Raw genomic sequence first — 26,369 nt, forward strand, 5'->3', positions numbered from 1 at the left:
GAGAGAGAGAGAGAGAGAGAGAGAAGATTCGAGATCAAAATGAGAAGCAAAAATTGTAAGGTGGTGATGGTAAAGGGAAAGGCAATTCTTCCCCATGGGAATAGGGAAAAGTGAACATCTTTAACTTTAATTTTTTTTATATGTATTTTATTTTGTTGATTTTTATTTTTTATAATGAAATTTGGAGGAATTTTTGTTGCTTGATCAGATTGGTGAGTTCAACAGATCCCCAGGAGGCCAAGTAAAGTGCCTATTGTTTGGAACTATTTTTCTCTTCCCCAATTTTGAGCCCACCTTTTTAGATAAAACCAATTTCTTTAATTCAAATAAAGTTTCTTATTTTCTTTTATAGAATGATAAAATAAACTAGAATTCACTAACTATTCTAGCTTGTTGATTTTTTATATATAAATTAACAGTATTAAATATAAAAAAAATATCGCGTTTCAACGTATATAAGATGTACTATGATAAAAAGAAATGCATTATTCAGCATAAGAATCAATCACGATCATATATTTAGTCAAAATTTATGGACTAGATTTGTTCCTAACTTATTGATAATGTTGAAACAAAAATTCAAACATTATTTCCCTTGGAGGAATCAGTGCAACCGTTAGATTGAGATCATTACAAAAGTTAAAGAGAATTTAATTTATTTTTGCTTTTGTGGTGCCAAACGGCAAAGAATCTGCAAAACATAACGATCTTCAATTTTTAGTAATATAGATAATATGTACTGATAAAATAAAATATATTATTATTATTATTATATTTTTTTATTTTTATTTTTTAAAAAATTTCTGATGTGAATGAAACCAAACTATTGAAAAAAATACATGACATGGTGTGACAATGTAATTGTGTATGTACAATAGTATTTATTTCTAGAGAGTTTGGTCAAAGAAGGAAATGCTACTAGTTAGTAGTCATTAACCTTTTCAGTACTTATAATTTTAATTCCTATGAATCTAATATGTCTTGTCATTTTCTAAATATCGTAGCATTAATTGCTGCCTAACTTAAAACTATGGTAAATACAATTGATTACGTGTTCCATTTGCGGAAACTGTAGCCTTCTGGGCTCCCAAAAAAATTAATGAATTTAGTTGCGTCTTTTTTAAATATTTCCTTCTAATTATTAATTAGTTGCATCTACTTGCGAGTGTTTTGTATGAGACAAAAACTGTTTATGTCGTGCTAATAGAACGTGATAATATTATTGTGGATTTTCGGCATGTTCGCCGTGAGGCGAATAGAGCCGCTCATAGTCTAGCGAATTTCGCTGCTTGGTCGGATGGTGTAATGATCTGAAAGTAAGATTTCCATGCCTAACTTACGGATATTGTTCATCAGGATTTGATATAGTATGATTCCGTGGTTTCTTCCTAAAAAAAAGCCGTGATAATATTAAAGAAAACTAAATGTTATTTTTAAGTAGATAATTAAAACAATATCGAAGAAAAGCTCATGTTTTTATTTAATTATCTGGCGGGTCGGATTCAAGTCGGCATAATATATAGGAGTCCACCTCTTTGTATGATTTTTTGAATTATATTTTTTTTAATATTTTTTTCTTTCTCCATAAGTCTAACTATAAAGTCTTTGTACAATAAATCATGCATTGTCAATTTAGTAATTTAGGTCACTCCAATAATTGATTCATCGGAAAAGAGTTATATATGGGACCAATTTTAGCTCAAATTTCAACCCAAAATTTTCGAAGATTAAATCAGCCTAACAAAGTACTATTTGTGTTGCAGTCCAAATAAAGCAACGTTCACTTGAAAAAAATTGACGTTGCGTTAAGGTATTTCTGTGGAATTTTATTTTTCTTTTCTCAATTATTTTAAGTTACTTGTAGTCGTAGATAAGTACATTGACTTAGAAAGTATTGAAAGAATCAAATTTATAATATTTTTAATCACATTCACCAATCAAATAATTTTAAAAATCAGTCAAAAAAAAAAAAGAAATTCAACCTAATTAAACTTTGATGGTGGTAGCTTATAAAATTGAAAAATAATCCACTTTTACTTTCAATTTTAATTTTTGAATACTCACATTCTTTTGTAAATATTTACTCTACTTTCTTTTCATAGATAATTAATTTACTTGAATAAATTTTATCTATTGGACAATAATTTGTTGTGAATATTGTGGAGCTACAACCCAAAGACATAATTAAGATAAATATATAGGTTGGACATGTATTTTAAATTGGATATTTACACAAAACAATAAGACATCATTAAACTCATCATTATCGAAGGTATAGATACAAAAGGCTACAAATTAGTATAATTAAGTTCGATTTTACACTAATGTCATAAGAAAAGTCTAGTAGATTCATAAAGAAGATCATAAATAGTTCCTGAATAATAGTTGTCACATTTCATACAATTGAGGAAAAATGGGAACGAAAATTATAACTATCTAAAGCAATTAATATCGACATAATTGATGGACCTAATGCAGCTAAATAGTTAGAAATTCAACAAATTGTATCTTAAATGTCTATTAATAAGGAATAGGACCACTGTTCTTTAATCTATCTTTTTTAGCTAGTATTACAATTTCAACTATATAGTATATGGGAAGTCTGCATTATCTATTTGTGAGCTTGCTTTATATTTTATTTATATACAATATATAGCCCGTAAAATATAGATAAAATACTAGATTAATATAAATATTAGGTTAGACGATATAATTAAATTTACTTGCTATTGTATATGAATGTTTATTTCGAATATACGTTTTAAACCATATTATTTTTTAGCTTTATATATTTCATAATTTCCACTTAAATTTAGTTTTCATGTTTAGGGTATGTTTTTTGGTGTTTAAAATATTATGAATTTTGAGGGATATATTAATGTGTATAACTAATAAGGACCACGACATTAGTGCTTACGGAAATATGGTATGATTAATTTTACGAAATATTGGTGGATGTATTTAATTATATCAATAAAAAAATGAAAACTAAAGATTATGATATATGATATCTCGATTTTCTTGATATTTGACAAAATTGATCAAAATTTGAATTTCATTTTTCTTAAAATGTTAATATATTGTGACAACAACAGAGTAATTAATTTTGTTAGGTTTCAAATAAAATTGTGTGTTTTATCATAATTATCAGTAGTTGCGAATATTTTGTTTAATTCTCGAATATATAGTTTATGTAATTTACTATGAATATTTTTGTTGAATGATCAATAATTTTAACATATAGTAATAAACTATAATTTTCCTTTATGAAATCATCAGTTTTCATGTGATATATGGGTGTGTAACGAAGCATACCATAGCTTAAAAAGAATAAAAGCACGAATCTTTCTAGTAAAAAATTCCAGCATGATCAGATGAATTTGAGCCCAGTATTTTAATATATGTATATATGTTAATTGATACAAAATTTTATTTTATTCTATGATTCATTCTGTTAATGTAGGTAGTTGTCGATCTATAATTAAAAAATGTTTAAAAAATTATACTCCTACATAAAATGTTTTTTCTTTAAAGAAACTTCTTCCAACCTTCAAGTTAGTTTATTCTAATCATATATAGCAACTTTATTGAGAGAAAAAAGTTTTTCTATGATTATTATTTGGAGTTTCGTAACGGTGGGCGAGGCAGCAATAATGCACCAATCTTTTGTGGGTCACAACAAATGGAAAATAAAATTGAATAAAGAAAGAAAAAAGAAAATGGCAGGACCTTGTAATGGCGGTGGATTAAACATATGATAACATTATTATATATTATATATTATATGTATTTATATTGTTAGTATCCATCACCTTTTATACACATTCACACACTCATTGCTTATTTATGTATTATTATTGTTTTTTTACTTTTTCTTTTTGTATTTAAAACGAAAACTTAGATAGTGAGAAAGTGTAATTTGGTCTTTATTGAAGGGTGAAGTTGAAAAAGACAAAAGCTAACAAACAAATAGTAGAAGAGTTAAAGGAGTTGGTAGAATTATAGTTTCCTAAAAAAAATACTCTATAATGATTGATATAGTTTTTTTTTTTTTGACTTGGCAGAGGGGAGCGGTGGAGTTTAAACCCGAGACCTCACTATTTACGGACTTGAGTTCGCACCGTTTGGTATCCCATTGGAGACATGATTGATAGTTTGTTGGGCTTCACATTCTACCTATGTTTCTTTTTATTTTATCTAAAAATACCATACACTAAGTTACTTTGTTTTAGCGAGATGGATAAAATAAAAAATTATTTTAAATATAGTATTATGAACCATTTTCAGTCATTGAACCGTGAAAAATTACTATAAAAATTCATCATTTTGTTGAGTGAATTCGAATACTGACTTCAAATCTCATGTGACGATTTTTTTTTTTTTAATTTATCATTTTTTTCACGCCGAATTTATCATACCCTGTACATATATATTGCAGTATATCAATCTATTGGGTGTGCAACACGTGGCAGTTGGTCCCACAATATCCACAATTTTTTCAAGTGCCACGTACAGCAAATTCAATGATTTTATGATGTGTGTAGTACACATGTAAAAATTTTCCGCCAAAATGATTACTGTATTATTTAAATAAAAGTATTGTTTTAATGAATCTGTGCAAAAATTTATTTAAAATATTTTTGGACTATCAAAACAAAAACCAACATGGATTCATTATTGGGCCATTTAGTTTTAAATGCTATCAAATATTATCCATAATGCTATCCTAAAATACAAATATTTATTGGGCTTTTGACTATGATTACATCTAACTTCAAATAAGGCCCATAAAAATAATTTTATGCTAATAAAAAATTATAGACTAGTCAAAATAACTTATAAGCTATTTAGAGCAACTACACCCGTGAGCCCCATCTCCAACTCTGCAGCGGTAACGGGAACCTCCGCGCGCAACTCGCTCCATCTTTTTGGGCGGTGCAAGCACGCGCCCGAGACTTTAAACATTTGCGCTCACCTCATTTTTACAAGCTCCACGCATGAGGGATTGCTGGCGCCGGCCAGTCGAGTCCCAGTGTTGATGCTCTTAGAATTGCTTCATAAATTATTCAAATTTGGGATCGCATGCCACGTTAATCGACTTAAAATCCGTGCTAATTGAGTAAGCTCGAAGTTGTGAGTAGTTCTAGTTATAATTCTTTTTAACGAAATCGAGATAGAATTTGATTTTTAGAAATATTAGTATGAACAATACTTTACCAATATATTATTTGAATCATGATTTAGATTGAATTCTCCGCCAATATTGTTTCATCTTCATTGTTAACAACATCGATTCTGTCGTCTGGTAAATTCAACCGGCTTAATTTCTTACACAATTTTGCAATTCTTTTTTCTTTTCTAAATAAATAATAAGTATATATTTATAATTCTTGAATATAAAATGTAGTTTGGACATCGTCTTTCTTTAAAATAATGTTTTTGAATGACTTCTATTACTATATGATGAAAGAATCAAATGCACCAATAAAAATTACTTGTTTTGCTCATAGTTAGAATCTAATTAAAATAAACAAATCGAATATTTTCCTAAGTGAGATCAACCGATTTCGGATAAAACAAAGAGCAAACAAACATTAGGTATATCAACTGTTTGGACTGTTTAATTTCACTTTTTCTTGTTATATTTTTCCAACAAAGCCCAAATTTCTTTAGAAAATGGACATGAAATTCATGAGAATCTCCGCCCCAATTCTATGTGCCACATAAATATATAAGATTCAATAAGTCTAATAATTTTGGCCTCAATATTATCTTATAAATCAAACTTTGATATTTTTGCAGTTGCACAAAAAATGAGTGAAAATGGCATCACAACCCCGGATAAGAAAACCATCCCATTTAGTCCCCACCGTCAGCCGCCGCTGTACACCTCCAGCCAACGGCGGAGAAGGGCCGCTGCCGCTGCCGTCGCCACCTCCAAGTCACGAGGCTTTTGCCGGCGGCTCGGCGACTGCATCGTTATGGGCCCCGCTTCAACCCGCCGCATCGACCTAAATCATCATGCAATAAACCTAGACCAACTTGCTCTACAGGTAAAAAAAAAATTAACGACGGAATGGTTAATGCCTGAGTTTAAAGGTTTTGTTCGATTTCACAAAAGATCGTATTTTTATGTTTCATGATTATCAATACGTGTTAGAGGATGTTTAACTGGGCTTATAAATTCCTTTAAATTGTAAAAATAAGTTTCAACTGCTTATAAATTCTCTTAAAAAATAAGTTCATCTACCTTCTATCATATACTCTTCGATTTACTCTCTTTGACTCACAGATCGCTTTCTAACTTATAAGTTACTGTAACTTATAAGCTCTTTAAAATAAGCTTAGTTGTACACGTCCCGTTTGCTGATGCTTTCCCCTAAATCAAAGGTGGAAGAAATCGAGAAGGAGCTCGTGAAGCATAAAGAGCTGACGGGCGTGTACAAAACACAACTAGAAAATGCACGAGTGTTGCTCAAACATTGCATTCAAGTGGCTCAAGACAACGGTTTCTTAGACCAAATACTAAACAAGGAAAAATACCAAGAGTGGTTGCTCTCTCCGACATTGACACAAGCCAATATTAGCCCCCAAATAGCAACTGCAGGCCAACAATTCCACCCCGAACTTGCGCCGCTTGTGCATCAAGCCCAAATCAACGGATGGTACATCGATCCTCAAGAGGTTCGTATTTCCTCCGTCTCGTCTCACTTGACGTAGTTCTTTTCAGTACAATTAGTTTAGAAAATAAGATTATAGTGTAAATGTGTATGAACCGATATTTATTGTATTGAATATAATTATCCAAAAAACAAAAACAGACAAAGTCAGATAAGACAATTCGAAAGGAATATATAGGCCGAGTCTGAGTGAGATCGATGGAGTAATATTTCGGTTCAAATATCCAAAAAGCAAAAACAGACTAAATATTATCGAACTATTTTGCACTAATCACTATCAATTATATTCTGAATTATGTATTTTTTTTTTTAATTTTGAACTATCAATTTTGTATCAATTGTACCATTCGTCCAATTTTTTATTTTTATTTTTGCTTTGAAAATTTGATGTGGCTCGTCGGATGCCACACTGTATTTAATTTTTTTTAACTTACATTATATAAAACGCCGTCATTATATGCTTACAAATTGAAAACTCAAATGGTGGAAAATGGATGAAGGGTACAATTAATATAAAATTGATAGTTCAAGGTTAAAAAAAATATTTTCCATAATACGGGATATAATAAATAGTGCGAAAATAATTAGGATTTAAAGTGATATTTATCCTAAAATTAAATAGGCTTACAACACTAATTTTTTTTTTATATACGTCTAATCTAGCTCTAATATCAATTTAAACAATGCAATAAAATAGGTAGAGATGCTCCATCTCTCAGCCCAGGGCAGCACCGCGGACATCTACAAGGCCAAATGGAGAGGCCTCGACGTCGCCGTCAAGTGCATGTACCCCGACTTCTTCCGGTCGAACGAGAACGGCATCGGCTTCTTCGGGCAGGAAGTCGAGACCCTGTCGCGGCAGCGCCACCCGTTCGTGCTGCAGCTGATAGGGGCGTGCCTCGACCCGCCGGAGAACTGCTGGATCGTGACGGAGTTCATGTCAACGGACCTGAGAGAGTGGCTCCACGGCCCCGGGAAGCGGCACAAGGAGAGGGAGATGCCTCTGCCGCCAATGAAGGAGAGGATCTCGAAAGCTCTAGAAGTTTCTCAGGCGATGCAGTATTTGCATGAGGGCAAGCCCAAGATTCTCCATCGTGATCTCAAACCTAGTAACATCTTCTTGGACGATGCCTCGCATGTTAGAGTTGCCGATTTCGGACACGCGCGGTTCTTGTCGGACGGCGAGAGGGCGATGACCGGAGAAACGGGTAACGGTTCGATTTCTCTGTTATATTGTCATTTCGTTAAATATAATATTATCTATACGCGTGTGTTGGTCTAGTGGTAGCGTAATTAACGATTGAAGCCACAAGTCTCAAGTTCGAGTCCATCGTCACGCGAACTTTAAATTTACTTGATCATTCGTAAAAATATTATTATAATATTATTTTGCATGTTATTGTGGCTAGGCTAAGTGAAAAATTATATTGTGATCATGAATAGCTGAAGTGGTATGGACATCTAACTATTTCGTTTAATTTATATATCGGCCATGTAAATATTTCAGGCGTCTGCATCAACATTAATTTCTAAATATTTGACAATTGCGTGAAAAATTAGGTTTGTGTGTTCGGAAGCAGAATTTTAGTTCGTATATGATACTAGAATTTGTTGAAAGTTAGTATATAATTACGCTTTGATCTTCTTATATCTTATTTTTATTTTCTTGATTTTGGTAAATTAGGTACATTTGTTTACATGGCACCCGAGGTGATCAAATGTGGACCGTACGATGAAAAATGTGATGTCTATAGCTTTGGTATTATACTCAACGAATTAATTACCGGTGAATACCCTTACATCGACACCGATTTCGGACCTTCTAAGGTGCGTCGCAATTAGTGTTGTAAACGAATCAAATATTTTTACTTGATTCAGTAATCGATTCACAACATTTTCCTATTATTGTTTGGATGTCGAGAGTAATCTGCATCGATATTCGAAGATACGATAGAACCCCCGATTATATTTAATAAATTTTTAAGTCCTCGAATTTCCTTTTATGGTGCAGATAGCAAAGGAAGTTGCAGAAAATGGGCTTAGACCTAAAGTTGCAGAGGTGGAAGAGCAATTGGAAGGTTTAGTTGAACTAATTACAAAATCATGGGATCAAGATCCTGAAATTAGACCCATTTTCTCTGAAATTACATCTGTTTTGAGAATTTTAGACATGAGATTGAGAGACATTAATTAGTTTATTTTTATGACCAGCAATTTATTGTTTTAATTTTGCACTTTCCGGACTTGTAACATTTAATTTGAATGATAAATATTTATTTTGGCTAGTTAGATTATTTATTCTAAAATTAAATGTGGTTGCAGGGCAGCACCTAAGAAGGCCCAACTTTGTTTTTAGCCCACACGATAAGCCCAATAAGAATTAGGAAAGATATACCAAAATATCCCAAACATGATCACCATAATTAACACTTAATAATACTCATTCTGAATGAGTAGAATAATAACCTTCATAACTTTATGATAATTAATTATAATTACTATTAATATTATTATTGTGGTATGTCTATCCTTGGTGACGAATTGCGATTGAAAGAAGGTACAATAATTGAATTAATTGTGGGGTAATGGATTATTGATCTACTTTTAGTGCATGAAATTAAAAGAAATATTGATGTTGGCTTAAAGTGATGTATCTTTTCACCTTTAGTTGGGACCTACTTTGAAATTTTTGTTTCTTTTTCTTTTATTCGACGAAGATCATATCATATACTTCCAAGTAGGTTTGTTGTCACCTTATATTTGTGCAATAATAATAATACTCCATCCGTTCGTGATGTTGTCACCTTATATTTGTGCAATAATAATAACACTTTATTCGTTCGTGATATTGTTTCCACTTCTATTTATAGAAGTAAGGTTCACAAACTTTCACTCACAACAATAGTTGGGACCCAAACTCTACCACTACAATATCCATTATTATCTACTACTATTTACCACTTTTCCTAAAACTCGCGCCGTCCACAATGTGAAAACGATATCGCGGACGGAGTAATATATTTGGGTCGCAATTATGTAAATACTATCTTTTTCAGCATGTCGAAACCACAAGTGCTACTTAAGGTCAAAGGAAACTTTAATCACACACTATTTCACTAAGTTTAGTGTAGTCTATGTATTAAATAATTCCAAAATTTGTATTTATTTCTCCCATGCACAAAAATTAAATTAATATTTAAATTTCAATAAAAAGATCTTCAAATTGACTTACCATCATCTAAAAGTATATAGGTCAATAAGCTCAATACAAATGCATTATGATATAGTTTTCTTTTCCCTTTTCATTTTGTGGAATTAAGAAAAATAAAGAACAAACTACAATTTTTTATAGTAGTTTATTTTCAAATAGTGGCGGCAGTTTTTTTTCTGGTTTTCTTTCTTCACTTTTTTCTAAAGAAAAATTAATTAATTTTTTGTGAAGTACGAAGATGTAATAAATGTGATCCACCAGAGGAGTTGAGTGAGTTGCAAATACGCCACTTTTACTCAACCTTTCTCAGATTTGCGGCTCTGTTTACGGTATTCAATCTTTCTTCTATTTTTTCTTCTTTTTGTTTTCTATATGATGTTTTTTGTTTGATCAAATAACTAAGCATCGTTTATGTGCAGTGTATATGATTTCTTTGTATAAACAAATGATTTAATTTTTTTTTTTATGTTGTGCTATATATGATGCATTTATACCTTGAGTTCGTAAGGATATGTGTTCTGTTAAGTTATTTTTCATTAATTTTTCTGTGTTAGATTCAAAAAATGTCGTGTAGATGAACTGTTTGTTTTATTTCCTAAGAGAGATTTTTTTTTTCTTCTCTCTTTTTGTGTTGAGATTTAGGCGGGATTGAAATTGATGCCAATGAAAAATCCTTAAACAAAGGTGAAGAAATGAACACATCAAATGATGATGTGATCATCAGCATCCATGAAAAGGAATTCACAATCAAAGAGGCTGCAAAGAATCCAAAAATCCCCAAATGCAAGAGCCCCTCGCTCTCAAGGTCTTACTCCAAGCCCAAGTCTAGATTCGGCGAGCAATCCGTGCCCATCGATGGCAATGTGGCCGAGGATCGGGCTGATCCGGCCACGAGAGCCGACGAGAGCCAAGAAACGCCGCCAGCCTCGTCACCTGGCGGCGTAGGAGGCTTGGATAAGGATGAGGAGATATACGAAAAAGTGAGCAGCATGAGGAAGCTCAAGTATAGGAAAGTGAGAGTCAAGATTTCCATTGAATGGTGTCTGTTCCTCGTCATTCTCGGCTGCCTCATCCTCAGCTCGACGGTCGAGAGCCTCGAGCATCTCACCGTGTGGGAGCTGAGGGTGTCGCGTTGGCTCGTGCTCGTCTTGGTGACGTTTAGTGGGATGTTGGTGACGCGGTGGCTGATGCACTTCGTCGTGCTATTGATCGAGCTCAACTACTTGCTTAAAAAGGTGTTGATGTGTCTTGAATCTCCCGCTTTAAGTTCAATTTGGGTGTTTTATCTCAGTACTATATATACTTAATATCTGTAATCTGTAATCCTAGCTGCATAATAAAATATGTTCTTCTGTTTACCCGTGGATGTAGCCAATTTGGTAAATCACGTAAATCCGTGTCTTCTTTACGTTTTCTGTTTGATTATGCTCTTTAATCATATTCTGTCACAACAGAAGGTGTTGTATTTCGTTCACGGCCTCAAGAAGAGCGTGCAGTTCTGCATTTGGCTTTCGTTGGTGCTCCTCACTTGGATCCTCCTCTTCCGCGAGAAGGCAAGGCGCTCGCGCCTCGCCACACGCGTCGTGGGCTTCGTGACGTGGAGCATCGCCTCGTTGCTCATCGGATCCTTCCTGTGGGTGATCAAGACTCTGCTCCTTAAGATCCTCGCCTCGTCGTTCAACGTCAACACTTTCTTCGACCGGATTCAAGAATCCACCTTCCACCAGTACATTCTCATGACCCTGTCCGCTCCCCCGGCGCTGCTGGAGGAGGCCGCCTCCAGCAACGACGGGGAGAAGATGATGAAGATGACTAAGAATACGAAGATAGACGTGAACAAGCTTCACCGGATGAAGCAGGGGAAGGTCTCTGCCTGGACGATGAAGACGTTGGTGGACGCGATAGCCAACTCCGGCCTCACGACCCTCTCGAACGAGATAGACGAGGGGGACTACGACGGAGGAGGCACGGATAAGGAGATCAGGAACGAGGAGGAGGCCATTGCCGCTGCGTATCATATCTTCAGAAACGTAGCGAAGCCCGGTTGCAAGTGAGGAGCTCTCTCTCTCTCTGTCTCCATTGATTTTGATGCATTCGTTTCTTTATAACGATCGTCTCTTTGGTTGCAGGCACATCGAAGAACTTGATTTGAGTAGATTCATGATCAAGGAGGAAGTGGAATTCGTGTTTCCAATGATCGATGTGGCTGAGAGTGGCAAGATCGAAAGGAAAGCTCTGATAGAGTGGGTGGTAAGCAATGGCCTCTAATCTTAGACATTCAAAGGGGTGAGCATAATATCCGAAAATCGAATAACCGAACCGATCCAAACTAAAATACGAAATTTTGGTTCGATTTTTCGATTCGGTTATGTTTTCTCTGTTTTAAAGAAAAAAAAATCATTTTTTCAGTTTGATTCGGTTCGGATTTTGCAAAACCGAAAAAAAATTGAATTATATACATACGTATATATATGTGTATAATATTAATATTAGTATTTATATGAATATATACATATATTTGTATAGGGAGTGGTTCGAATGAATTTGGGTGTATTTTTATAAAATATGAATCATTTTTAGTCTTTAGATCGTAAAGATCTACAGCAAATCCATTACTTTGATTAATAAATTGATGGTTCAGAGTTCGAATACATTGAATTCATAATTTTTTACAGCAAATTCATTGGGACCTTTGACTCATTTGAATCACTCCTTATTTGTATATATATAGATTCTTACTTTTAATATTCATATCATTTTTTTTTTCAAGTTTTTTGGTTTTTGTTCGGTTATAATTAATTTTTTTTATATATTTAAAAAAAAAATTACAAATTCAATTTGGTTTGATTTTAGCAAAAAAATTTATCCTCAATGTTCACCATCTCATCCAACGTTGCTTCTGTTTCGTGGTCGCGGCAGCTGAAGGTGTACAAGAGCCGGAAGGCACTAGCTCACGCCCTAAACGACACGAAAACGGCCGTGAAGCAGCTGAACAAGCTCGTCACGTCCGTTCTCGTGGTGATCATGGTGGTGGTGTGGCTGCTCCTCACCGGAGTCGCAACCACCAAAGTGCTCATCTTCTTCTCATCGCAGCTCGTCCTCGCAGCCTTCGTGTTCGGGAACACGTGCAGGACCATCTTCGAAGCCATCATCTTCGTGTTTGTGATGCACCCTTTTGATGTCGGTGATCGCTGCCTCGTCGATGGCACTCAGGTAATTACTCGACGAGCTCCCATAAAAAACGCGCTCTCTCAATCAAGCCATCGTCTCTGCCTCATGTTTAGCTCTTTATGCTTAAAGTTTATTAAATTTATGTCTATATATATTGTATAGATTTTTAATTTTGTTTAAGTAATTGAGTTCAATTAAAGTTTTTATTTTAAAACTTAATCAATTTAGGATTTGAATGTTATATGTATTATATCTTCAAATTATCTTAATAAGTGATGGATAAGATGCTAGGACATAATACATAACTTAAATTTTGATGGCATAAAAAGTTCTAAGACAAATTTTTCAAAAAATAATTTGTTTTGATAGTTAAAGACAAAATGATGTTTCGACGTTGTTTTACTAAAATACCTATAAATAATACTCCGTTCGTCCTATTTTAATAGGCTCATTTCTTTTAGGTACGCAGATTAAGAAATTTACTTTTTAGAAGAAAACGAGCATATTCTAGTGGGACGTCTCAAAAAAAAAACAAGTCAACTAGAGTGGGACGGAACAAGTATAAATTTAATAAAAAAAATTCAAAATACGGTCATCTTTTTCTTTATTATTATTATATAGCCCCTTTAACGAAAAATCCTGGCTCCGTCACTGTCTGCAGATGATCGTGGAGGAGATGAACATCCTATCAACGGTCTTCCTCAAGTTCGACAACACGAAGATATACTACCCGAACAACGTGCTCGCCACCAAGGCCGTGAGCAACTTCTACCGGAGCCCGGACATGGGGGACTCGTTCGAGTTCTGCATCGATTTCAAGACCCCATTGGAGAAGATAGGGCATTTGAAGGAGGAGATCAAGAGGTACCTAGAGAGAAACCACCACCATTGGCATCCCAACCACAATGTGGTGGTGAAGGAGATCGAGAGCATGAACAAGATCAAGATGGTTGTGTTCTTCAACCACACCATGAATTTTCAAGATTACGGTGAGAAGAGCCGGCGTCGCACCGGGCTCGTGCTCGAGATGAAGAGGATCTTTGAAGAGCTGAGAATCGGCTATGATCTCCTCCCACAGCAAGTGCATCTCGTCGATTCCAAAAGGCAAGAATATGCCTAGTTTACTACAAGTGCATTGTTGTTTGAAGAGTAAAACGACGCCGTATCGACTTGGTGAATGCATGTAGATCAAGGAAGAATTAGTGTAAAGCTTTAGGCCATGGAGAGGTAGAAGTATCAATTAAGTTGAGTGATTCTCTATCTCTCTCTTGTATGTTGTTGGCTAAATTTTCTATCTAATGCTCCTATATAATTATGCACATGATATGTATTTTAGAGTTCGTTATTTAAATAATCATTGCCATTAATTAGAATTATAAGTTGTTATTAATAAATAAAAAAGTTATTTTTCAGTGTGCGCGTGTTGGTCAAACGACAAACGGTAGAGGTTTTAATGCTTGAGGCCATAGTTATTGGATTTGAATTCACTTTAAATTTTTTTTATTTAATACTGTTAATCTATCGAAAAGAAAAAAGTTCCAACATGTATTAATTAATCATGTATTAGTCGCATGAAGGTTTCAGCTAGAATCGCATTTTATAGGTGGGAGGGGCTTATTTGCAAAATCATGAAAGACGGAGGGATTTAGTTGCAAATAAGCTATTATTACATCCATCGTAGATTGCGATTGGAGGGCTAAGATTTAAAGGAGAAACAAAGAGCTATTCTTTCAATCTCCTTTAATTTCAAAGTTTGATTAAGGCGATTTGATAGTCTTCTTGTTCATGTGTTTGTAAATCGATAGTTTGGATCATTGAATAAAAGCTAAACATTTCCTTGGCCCGTGGACGTAGATCCCTTGTGAATCGAACCACGTAAACATCATGTGTGTCCTGTGTTTAATTTCGTTTTTCTCGTCCATCTTTAACACTACACTATTGGAGAAGCAACATATATAAAGTTTAGGATAAATGAGAATTTTCCATTATATTTCATATCTTCGATTGCAAAATTATGTAGTGGTTGAAAATTTTGTAACAAAGTGATCCAAATGTTGGAGCTAAGCTTAAGATCACAACATCCTATCTTGTCCAAAATATGTATTTTATCTCGTAATTTATTTTTCAATAAATGTCGAGTGTATTCCCGTTAATTCTCCACTATCTAGCATGCTTCAATAGTCATTATCAAAAAAATTGATACACACTTGATTGCATTTCTGAAAATTGATTCAAGTGCAAACGAAAAATCAGTTCCAATTTTCATAATTCTTTCTGTATTTTGGCAAAAATATAATACTAATAAATATGATAAGACAATAACTGAAAGCTTTAATTGATGGAGGAGCATTACATGAAATAGTCCAACAACCTAAGAGAGAGAAGCATCACCCTAGCAAACAAGTAGTGTCTAAAACACAATAGCTTCTAACAATTCTAGTTTTAGACAAGGTTTTTTTCCTAAAGAATTCTCTTCTCATTTCTACTTTGAAAGTTTCTGTCTTTCCTTTCTTCTTCATCTTCTTCTCCCATTCCGTCTATACATAAACAAGGTCTTCTTATTCAAATCCGATAGGCGATGCCCTGGCCGTGGATGAACCTCGCGTTATCCTCAGCATACACATGAGTCTCGTTCTTCAACCTGAATTAAAAATAATATGAGACCTGAGCCAAAATATCTAACTGATCGTATAGAACAGATAAAAAGGGTCATACGTTTTTGCAACCGTCTTATTTAAGATGGTGGAGGCAACGAACGAGGCCCCGTTCAAGTACAAGAGCTCTCCGTCGATCCTTTCCCCTATTTTCTTGTCCATTTTCCCGGCCTCGATGCAGAGTGGATAATCCGAGGCCTGAAAATTCACTATAAATTCACCACGTGCTTCGTAAAAAGAAAGTTGTTACAAAATTTATTTTGAAGGTAGATTTTACTCACAATGACCCATCCCCACGTGTCGGCAAATGATGGCACGTGAGCCGTGTAGGCACGAACATCTATACAAAAACAAAAAGTAATGAGAAAATACTAAAAAAAACATCGGTATATTACTATATTTAGAAAGTGTGTGGCACTCACACTTGAAAACTTGTTTTATAGTGTTGTATATTGATGAGAACACCTCCTTGTGAGTGAACACCCCTGCCGGTCCAGCCTACAAACAATGCCACACACCAAATTATTTTAAAATTTATCAAATATTATTATTTCGCCGCGACTCGAGAGCTCGAGTCGCATCATACGTGAGGCGGATCGAAACATGGATCCAAATCCATTTTCAACGACACTCGTGATTACAGATATGTCACTGAAATATGAAATTTGAATCTAAATCGCGATCCGTCTCACGATAAGTTCACGAATATTTATACTAAACGTACGGGAGAACTTACCTGAGTTACGAAAATGCCCTTACTGTTGAGCTTGGGCTTCAATATGTCTTCATAGAAAGACTTAGTATATAGTTGGTAGCAAGGCCCTCCTTCAACTGGATCTGCCAAATCTCCCACTATAACATCAAATTTTTCTTGCCTATCTTCCAATTCAGCCCTTAAACAAGATTAAAACAGATTGCCAAAATTAGGACATAGCTCCTACATTAAACACTATCAAAATTAAGGTTATTAACTACTAGATTTGAATACTTACTTAGCATCATTAATCACTAAATCAAGCTTCATATTTCGAAAAGCCTCGTGATTTGCTGTGAGATGTGTTTTACAGAAATCCACAACCTCCTGCAATGGCATAAAAAATAATCTGATTTATTTAAAATTAAAATAAATTATTACATATAGATTACGAGTCTAATTAATCTAGGTGGTCTCTAATAACGCCCTAAGTAATGCCAATTAGCACAAAACATATGACGAGATCACATAAAAATTGATTTTATATAGCTTACTACAGGATTAATTAAGGTTGTCGATACAGAGGGGCAAAAAGGGAAATAAAAGAATTAAAAAGATGTAATAGTAACTTCTTATCCAAAATCCCACACTACGACAAAATGGTGCTTTAATTCCCCACTTAACAAACTTAAAATAATGTAACATTTTTCTTCAAAAAAAAAAATAATAATAAAATAATGTAACATTACATAATCGAGAAATCTATCATAATACTCCCTCCGTCCCGGCCAAGACGCTATATTTGTTTTTCGGCACGGGATTTAAGGAGTTGTAGATTAATGTTTTAAGTGTGTAATAATAAAGTGATAAAATAGGAGAGAGGAAGTAATAAAGTGATAAAGTAAGAAAGAAAATGTAATAAAGTAATAAAGTAAAAGAGAGAAGGTAATAAAGAAATACTACTTAATTAGTGTTAATAAAATTTCTTATTTTTGCCAAATATAGAAATGTAGCATTTTCGTTGGGATGACCCGAAAAGGAATATGTAGCATCTTGGACGGGACGGAGGTAGTAGTAGTTAGAATTATTAAAAGATAATTTCAATACTTAATTTTTTTTTATAAATTAACAATTAAATAAAAAAATTAATGCTTTCTTAATGTGTACATGTATACCTGATCAATATCGCACATCACAACTTTCTCGACCGATCTGTGCCGGAGCGCCTCCCTCGCGGCGGACCCTTCGCCTCCGCCCATTATGAACACCGTTTTCGGGCTAAAAGCACGGATACGGTGTCGAGTTAAGAATTTTCAACGAAGCAGAATGTATGGATCGAACGTACATGTACATGTAGATGCGGACACTATAAAAAAAGTTTCTACTAGTGACACGAGATTTGGTAGCTATTATGCATGTCACAAAAATTAGTGACATTTGAAAATGTAACTATTAGTGATTAGCTACACCATCAAATGCCACTAATTTTTATGACATAGTACATAATAGCTATCAAACCTCATGTCACTAGTGGAAACTTTTTTTTGTAGTCCGACCCAAGGGGGGTTGGGGTGGGCTCCATCTATATATAAAATTCAACTAGTCCTAAATGATTTTTTTTAGTACGTGCATGCACAATATGATCAAGTCGCGTAATTTAATTTGACAAATAAATTTAATCAAATAAAAGCCATGATCATGAAAGTTAAGATAACATAATAAAGGTATAATAGAGAGTAGTTAGAAGTGTGATTAATAATTAATTAATTAACTCACTTGGGGTGACATAAGAGAGGTGGATGAATCAAACATTCATGATAAATAAATTCATCGAATTCTGCACTCTGCATCTTCCCATCAATCACCAAAACCTGCACATACATTCAAAATTTCTCAAATTATTTAAATTAATGAAACCATATTTACTTAAAAATATAGCAATAAATTACCTTGCCAAAATGCTTTGTGTCAAGTAGAGCTATGTCTTGGTATTCACTAGTTCCTTTGTGCAGCACTCTGAGGATAATACACGTCACTCATTTTATAATTTTCATTTCCAAACAAATTTAAAAAAGATGAAAATTAAATATATTGGATTTGGCAAAATTAAAAATACAGCTAAGCAATTAGTGACTTTGAACTCTGATAATTAAATCCCATATTTTTCAAAGTAATCATGCGATTAAATCACTAACCGCGTCGCTTTATATTTGTTTCTTTTAATAGAATATTCATTATTCAAGAAAACAAAAACAACTTTTTAATGTTCGAAAAATTAAAAGTATAATTTAATGCAGAAAAAAAAAAACACAGACACACAGTAGATGATGTTACCTATTGAGAGAGAAAGACCACTTGAGATCAACATCGATCTCTTCTTCAAACCAAGAATCTTCATCAATTTCATCGTGATTTTGTTTCTCAATCACTACGTGTTTGGTTTCATAGAGAGCTAATTTTGAGAAGCCATTGTTGTAAGGAAAGAACTCCATTGCTTCACCCATAACTTTTTCTTTGTTTCTTTACACTTCTAGAGAGAGAGAGAGAGTTGGGGAGTGATTTTGAACTAAATATGGTGATCCTTTTATAGGCATAAAGAAGAAGTATATATTTAGTGCAGCCAAAGAGAAAAACAATTTTTGTCTCTATAGACATCATTCCACCACTAGGTTAATTTTCTAGTGTATATTAAATATTAAATATTAAATATTAATATTAATTTTTAATTTTATTTTTCAACGTTTATAGTAGATGTCAGCTTTATATAGGATGGATGCTGATAAATATATTTATATATTATCAAAATAAAAGTTATCTTGATCATCTCCGACCTCCGTCATGTTCGGAGAGAAGCTAATCGAGTAGTCCACTGTTCAGCGAATTTCGCTACTTCGTCTAATAATGTAATGATTTGGAAGTCGATTTTTCAAACTGTTTTCCGAATATTGTTTGTTGGGATTTAATTTAATAGTTTCATTTCCTTAAAAAAAAAAAGTTATCTTGCATGCATACATGAGCATGACATCCCTGTGGCTTAAGAATTCCATACTTCATGCATTTATTTTAAAAGTTGAAATTGGGAATTTTATTTTATTACTTTCAAACATAGAATATATAGCTAGCCATTGATATAAAAGAATCTGTTGAAAAAAAAAAAAAACAGATTCATTAAGCTAAGATATTAATAGATGTTGGTTTAATTTGTACGAACACGACAAAAGGAAACCTTTGTGAAAAAGGAGCATATAATCTGATTTGAAATGCTTCAAATTTCATTGGATGCCGAACTTTGAATTCTTAAAAATTGAAAAATATTCTTACAACTTTTCAAACTCTTTATTCTAACTCACTCATGTTTTTGCAGTTCTCGGAGATAATAATATTCAAAAATTACACGAGCAATCATTGTTGCGAATTTCAAAAATATATAGATTTGTTTATGGCAGAGTGCAAATTCCTTAGATAGCAAAATACAAAAGGGGAGTATATATATTGTAAACTGACGTGCATAAAGAGCATAAATTCGTAAGTTTACTAGAAAAAAAATTAAAAAATTTGAAGCAATAATATGAGGGGAATTTATTTTATTTTATTTTACGAAAGAAAGGAAATTGTGAGTAGTTAGGGGAAAAGGCACGCGCAAATAAAATGGAGCAGCAAATATTGTATATGCAGCGCGTGACAAGTGTGGGGCCCGCCTTTGCACACGCTCAACAAACATCAAGACCCCACGCCTCCCCTCCACTTTTCACACGCTCACATTTATCTCTCCGTACGTGCGTGTGCGTGTGTGTGTGTGAGAGAGAGAGAGAGAGATTGGAGCATATATACATAACATGCATATAAATAATTTTTAGCCAATCGATTCTCAAAATTTATAATAGTAGTTCTATTAGTTTAATACTAGATGAATGCAGCATGCAAGTTCAAATTTTATGAAAGATATTTTTTTATAACTTTTTTTTAGTGTTATTAATTTCATAATGAATATAATAATTTTATACGTTCAGTATAGTATTTTCAGTCACGATAAAATGTAGTTTTTATGTTAATCGATTCATGTACAAATAAAGAAATGAGCGAGCGTGCGTGGCGTGGCACAAGACAAGGTATTTGGTAATGGGTGTATAGTAGATTGATTGGATATAATATTCATGCTTCATCATAATTATTGTTTATAATATCGTTTTTATATTATACATCATTCATGTATATTGAAGAAGGCGGTCAACTTAGACGACCCAAAATGAATTATATACTCCCCATTATTGTGTAGACATCGTTTTATACGTATTTATATTATCATATTCAACTTGTTACAAATCCACTATTTTTCACAATGAAATTATCATCTTTTAGCATGTTATATTTAATCATAATACTACATTAATAATTTGGATTTTATAGTTTGAGGTGTATAATATATATACATGTGTGTGTGTGTGTGTGTGTGTTGGGTAATGATAATTGGTGTGTGGATATGGGGCGTGGTGGTGGTGGCGATGGACATTATAAAAATAGTGGGAGTTGGCGGAGGCAGGCGGCAGCTGGTGGGCCTCGCCGCCGCTTACATGGTTGCGGGATTTTGTCTCCCAAGCGTGCGCTTATTCCACTATTTTTCTTTCCATTCCTTCTATTTTGGTGGTGGACACCCAACCCCCCCCCCCCCACCCACCCACCCCAAACAATTAAATCCAATTGCATAATGGGGGATTTTAATTTTTGCATGTCATGATTCTAATAATTATAAGAATTTAATAGATTTTTAACATTATTTGTAGAAAATAATTAAATTGATTGATATAATTCTTCAAATACTCAATCATACTGTATTTCGTATCATACTTAAATAAATATACCTCATTGAAATAAATATTCCGTGAACATTATTGGCGTTCAGTGGATTGAACGATATTTTTGTTTTTCTAATTTTATATCATTTTTATTATAATGTTTGATATATTGTCGAAATAATCAGTTGTACAAATTGTATAAAAATTGGATTTTTATTTATTTATTTTTATTTTAAATATAGAAGCATAAATGTAAATGAGGAGTGGAAGTAACTCCAATAAAATACAACATTAATAAGTTCCGTAATCTACATGCTTTTCTTATTTTAGAAGAGTTTTAATATACTCTACAAAAAATCCAGATACAAAATTCAAATTTGGCATCTACACAATCTTGGGTCACTTAAAAGGTAAGCATATGCAAAAAGAAAGTGCTCATTGGGTTCTAAATCTACCTTGTAATGGGAGACAAGCCTCAAAAAGTGCTAAAATATTCTTCATGTAATAATTTCCATCAGATTTGTGAATATATAAATATTATTTGCCAGGCGGCTACAATCATTTTCAAGGACTTTTTTCGATTTTAATGAAAATCTTTTTCTTTTAATAATGTCACCATCCTCCACTAAGTCAATCTATTATTATATCCCATAATTAAACATTTTTTAATGAACGGGTCAAAGCTTTTTACTACCCTTTTTATATTGCAACTTAATTATACTAGACAAAATTTAAATTTGAGTTACTATTTTGGTCAATCGCCTAATCAGATTAATAGATATTCAACCCTCTTAATTTTTTTTTATTTTACACATAAGTAGTGGAGTATATAAAAAAGAGAGACTACGTTTATGTTTATGTATGCGTTACATATATTATTTTCTTGACTAGAGAAATAAACTAATGATATTTGAGCATTTAATCTTGTACTTCATGCTAACTACCACAAATTGAAAGGTTGTTAATTTGAATCACGTCAATCTTTTCTAACAAAAATTCATTTAATGACATAATAAAAAGAAATCAAAAGAACAAAAGTTATCGCAATAAGTCCTATTAGATTATGCATATATTCGAACATTTTGTGCGAAGAAAACTCATTAATACAACCATTGAATGACGAGATCTTGAAGGTACTAAACACTTAAGCCCCATTTCAACGATTTCTTGTGGGATTAGGTCGAGATGAATTGTGTATTTTTTTTTTTTTTGATAAATTAATAAGTAAATGAAAAAATTTAAAGACTCTGCCATGATAACAATCCAAGACCTCTAACTTTGACCAATTAGAGCATCCGCATTGGGCTACTCAATGCCCTTACTCGAGTAGCCCAAATGCATCGAGTAGCCCAATGCAAGCTCTTCCTACTCGAGGGCTACTCGTTCCATCGAGTATACCTGATCTCTCCAATAATAATCAAGTAATCAAAACTAAAAAAATCAAGTTAGCTATCAAATAATCTCAATGTGGCCTCCTTACTCATTATAGTCCCCCCTATCAAGTAAGGCCAATGTGGATGCTCTTAATCACACTACTATTACACCAACACATACACTTGTGCAACTAATTCTTGTGTTCTTTTTATTTTCACAATTGCATGTGTTTTAGTATTTCATAACAACAATCCTCACTAAGTTCATTTTATTTTATTTTATTTTTAATTTGTGGGAATATTCCGCATGAAAAGATAAACAACCTGAAGTTGTATTGTACAGTCTCTGAAAACGACTGGTATTAATGAACCAACTTTAGCATGACATGTGTTGGCCACACTAGCTCAATAATAATAACAGGATAACAAAATTAAATAATTTTTCCGTTGCATGCGCTGCAAAAGCGTGGACTTACTCAAATATATAATCATAACATATACTCCATGAGAGAATAGTTTATTTTTACGATAAATTTAGAATAAAAAAGAAGCTTAAAATATATAAACTTGATTTATGAAGAAAAAAGTAAACGAATAGGAGCAAATCGTCGGTCATAACCAATTTGTTTGACTCAGTAATACATAATGTATGCAAATTAAATTATAACAGTAAATATTTGATAATGTTTTGATAAGAAAAAATATCAAATTACTGCAATTGAAATTACAGATTACCTTGTTTTTAATGCATGGGATTCATGGTTGCGGCATGACGTATAAATGACGTAACCATGATAAAATATTAATAATTTATTTAAACTGCTAAGAAATGATGAAATACTTTTTAGAAGGTGCTTCATCCATAACGTGAAAGATTTGAAGAAAGTGGATCACTACAGAAAAGAAATACCAACAATCAATGAATCTAGGTGTGGAAAAATAATTTTGCTGATCTGTGTTATAATAAAATAAAACATTACAAGAGATGAGTATATAATATAAAAACAAGTTTTTCTAGATCAAAAAGGGTTTTTTTTACTTCATAAGGGAAACATAAGAAAATTTCTACTAGTTCAGAAACAAATGTAACCAGCCAGAAAACATAGATATGAAAGGTGAAACCACCTCATTTTCAAGCTACTTCGATGGCAGGTGCCACAGTTTGAGGAATTTGAGGAATATATTCCTCTTCCTTCGGCGGATGGATGGTGACAACGTCCGGCAGAGGTGTCATCGGCCCAACCTTGCCCTTCGGATCCCACTCGAGCATAATCTTAACCTTGATACCAAGTACGCCCTGAAGAAAAATCAAAAGATTGTTCAACCGATAGTCGTCTGAGATGAGTACCTTCGCTTTTTGCATTACAAAAGCCAACAAGCATATTAGTAGTACATAGATGGGGTATGCGTATATCAAGTGCCGGGACAAAAAGAAAGGCGGACCTGTCTAAGTAGAACATGTCGCACAGCAGAGTCAATGTACTCATTGACGGGTTGCCCAGAGGAAATCATGTACCCGTCCTTGAACTTCATGGACTTGGCACGCTGAGCACGGAGCTTTCCACTTACGATCACCTATAGAGATTCAGAGAACGAGATGAAAGTCGGGAGTGAGAATTGAGGATGCATATGAGAAGACATAAATCAGGAATAAGATATGTCCCAACCCACCTCACATCCCTTGGCACCATTCTCCATAACAAACCTCAGAACACCATAGCAAGCCCTACTCAGAGTAATAGAAATAAAATTAGTTGAAATGGAATAATAGAAGGCGGTGCAATTCTCAGAAATTATGATACAGATGCAAATGTTAAGCTAACCAACTATAATTTTAGCTATCATTTTCTTTAGAAGGATCTTTTACAATTTGATGATGGACCAGATTTCAAGTTACATAGTTGGGTGCTAAAAACTTTCAAAAGTTTAGGTTCACATTATTGTGAAATAAAATCTCAAAAGAGCACTGCAAGATAAATAGTACTATAAAAATATTATAGATAATTGCAATCAGTTGTGTATGGTCTATCGGTATCGCAAGAAGTCCAACAATGTGGGAAGTTGTTTATTTTAAATAGTAATATCTTCCAATCCCAAATGTGCACAAGAGAAATAAAATTGTTCTCTGGACACATACTAGGTGGGAAATGGGAATATAGATTTAGTCACCTTCAGACACGAGATAGGCGCTTATTACTGCCATCACGCTGTAACAATGACAACTATAGCAACAATTACTCCATACACTGATAACTCTAACCAAACATCATATTTACTTCATGCGACCATGAAACTGACAATCGTGATACCATGTATAAGCTACAAGAGATGTGGGTATGAAATGTCTGTGATAGATAGGATGTCATATAAGAAGTGTGAAATACATACCTCCGAACTGCAAGGCCTCCAAGAAGCTTGTACCGCAATGACTCGGCCTGAGCTATGGCACAGAGGCCCCTATTGTTTACCTTCTCAGCATAAAGCTCGACACTGTTCTCTGGGAACTTGAAACGCTTTTGAACAACTGACGTCAGCTCCCTAATTCTCCTACCCTTCTCTCCTGAAGAGTTTAATCATAAAAATGACACAATTATTATTATCTACAAGAAAAAGAAATCTATACGTACCCAAACTACAACAAGAGAGAGGAAATAAGGTTAATACTCTTGGGGAGCATTTATGCCCAGACAGATAAAAATAGTATAGGATAATACATCGTTTACTCAATCATGTATCTTATGAATCATGAAAAATAAACGCTCCCTTACGAGTTACAAATACCAACTCTAATGTCATGTATCGCAACTTACTATCAGCCTAACATGTAGACTAAATCATTTGAAACTCAGAAATTAACCTCACGAAGCTCAAAAACTCACATTAATCTCTATCATCTCAAAGTAGAACAAAAACTTACACAAATTAAATTATTTTCCCTAATTCAAAGCAACACAGTGAATCCGTATAAATCCTAAATTCCAACGACTGAACCAAACATTGCTAATAGCCTAACAGACACAGTAAAATCATCATTGCCTAAGACTCAAATAATAAATGCAAATACGTAATTAACTACGACGGTATGAATCAATTTACCGAGTACGTTCTGTGTACGAGTAGCTCGGATGATGATCTCGGTGCGCATCGGCGTGACTCGGACCTCGACTCCGGAGTAGCCATCCTCCGCCAACTCGCGAGTCAGCACCTCGTTCAGCTCGGCGAAGAACACGCCATCAGCAACAAACTGAACACGACCAAAGAAATCCACATATTAAGAGGCAGACAAACTCGAAGAAATAGAAAATACTCGATTCCAGTGAATTCGTAACATATTTTTATCAGATTGAAAGAGAAAACAAAAAAAAATTCAGATTATTCAGTATGATCGGATTTTGAACAAGATGAATCGGAGAAATCGATAACGCACCTTTCGCTTTTTGCTCATCTGCGTCGCCATTGTTAGTCTCAGCTCGCTGCAGCTGCGTTTGGCGGTGGTGCGTGTTTCTCGAATCCAATAAAAACTGTGGCTGAGAAACCCTAAGGGTGGAAGAGTAATTTACCTATGGCTCAGAAACCCTATCATTTGAGTCTCTTTTTTTAATTTCTATACATTTTTTTTAATAAATCAGGCAATGAAATTATGATTGTTACTTATTTTTTACTGAAAATATAAATTATATTAATACAAAGATTATATACTCAAGTATCAACCAATCATATATTCGCTTTCGAATATGTAAATTTAAGAATCTCTTTTTTATTTGAGTAAATTTTTAAGAATCTATGACGATTC

General features: G+C 33.7%; 4 protein-coding genes across 6 annotated transcripts; 2 read left to right on the forward strand and 2 right to left on the reverse strand.

The window, feature by feature from the left end:
- The first annotated feature begins 5,747 nt into the window (after positions 1-5,747).
- On the forward strand, positions 5,748-8,969 carry LOC131015382 (serine/threonine-protein kinase STY17-like). The gene is made up of 5 exons (XM_057943763.1): positions 5,748-6,053; positions 6,391-6,684; positions 7,378-7,888; positions 8,365-8,507; positions 8,692-8,969. Exons 1-5 carry the CDS (start codon positions 5,814-5,816, stop codon positions 8,872-8,874), a joined length of 1,371 nt encoding a protein of 456 aa, XP_057799746.1. The 5' UTR covers positions 5,748-5,813; the 3' UTR covers positions 8,875-8,969.
- Positions 8,970-9,798: 829 nt separating this feature from the next.
- On the forward strand, positions 9,799-14,474 carry LOC131015340 (mechanosensitive ion channel protein 10-like). Of its 3 annotated transcripts, none has more exons than XM_057943707.1 (6): positions 9,799-10,220; positions 10,534-11,126; positions 11,346-11,941; positions 12,021-12,141; positions 12,811-13,104; positions 13,724-14,474. In XM_057943707.1, the coding sequence occupies exons 2-6, from the start codon at positions 10,584-10,586 to the stop codon at positions 14,180-14,182; spliced, it is 2,013 nt and encodes a 670-aa protein (XP_057799690.1). In that variant the 5' UTR covers positions 9,799-10,220; positions 10,534-10,583; the 3' UTR covers positions 14,183-14,474. The 3 variants fall into 3 exon arrangements, with proteins under 3 accessions (XP_057799690.1, XP_057799689.1, XP_057799691.1); XM_057943706.1 differs by having other exon boundaries at positions 9,959-10,220; positions 10,528-11,126; XM_057943708.1 differs by having other exon boundaries at positions 9,997-10,220; positions 11,349-11,941.
- An 896-nt stretch (positions 14,475-15,370) lies between these two features.
- On the reverse strand, positions 15,371-19,013 carry LOC131015413 (thermospermine synthase ACAULIS5-like). The gene is made up of 10 exons (XM_057943796.1): positions 18,745-19,013; positions 18,360-18,426; positions 18,187-18,281; positions 17,586-17,688; positions 16,709-16,797; positions 16,453-16,609; positions 16,139-16,214; positions 15,998-16,056; positions 15,778-15,914; positions 15,371-15,703 (listed from the first exon to the last, which is right to left on the reverse strand). Exons 1-10 carry the CDS (start codon positions 18,912-18,914, stop codon positions 15,625-15,627), a joined length of 1,032 nt encoding a protein of 343 aa, XP_057799779.1. The 5' UTR covers positions 18,915-19,013; the 3' UTR covers positions 15,371-15,624.
- A 4,495-nt stretch (positions 19,014-23,508) lies between these two features.
- Positions 23,509-26,224, reverse strand: LOC131015439 (40S ribosomal protein S3-2). The gene is made up of 6 exons (XM_057943844.1): positions 26,004-26,224; positions 25,673-25,820; positions 24,965-25,136; positions 24,248-24,302; positions 24,020-24,151; positions 23,509-23,873 (listed from the first exon to the last, which is right to left on the reverse strand). The coding sequence occupies exons 1-6, from the start codon at positions 26,031-26,033 to the stop codon at positions 23,709-23,711; spliced, it is 702 nt and encodes a 233-aa protein (XP_057799827.1). The 5' UTR covers positions 26,034-26,224; the 3' UTR covers positions 23,509-23,708.
- Between the last annotated feature and the right edge of the window lie 145 nt (positions 26,225-26,369).

The sequence above is a fragment of the Salvia miltiorrhiza genome, chromosome 3 (genome assembly GCF_028751815.1).
Source record: "Salvia miltiorrhiza cultivar Shanhuang (shh) chromosome 3, IMPLAD_Smil_shh, whole genome shotgun sequence".
NCBI lineage: Eukaryota > Viridiplantae > Streptophyta > Magnoliopsida > Lamiales > Lamiaceae > Salvia > Salvia miltiorrhiza.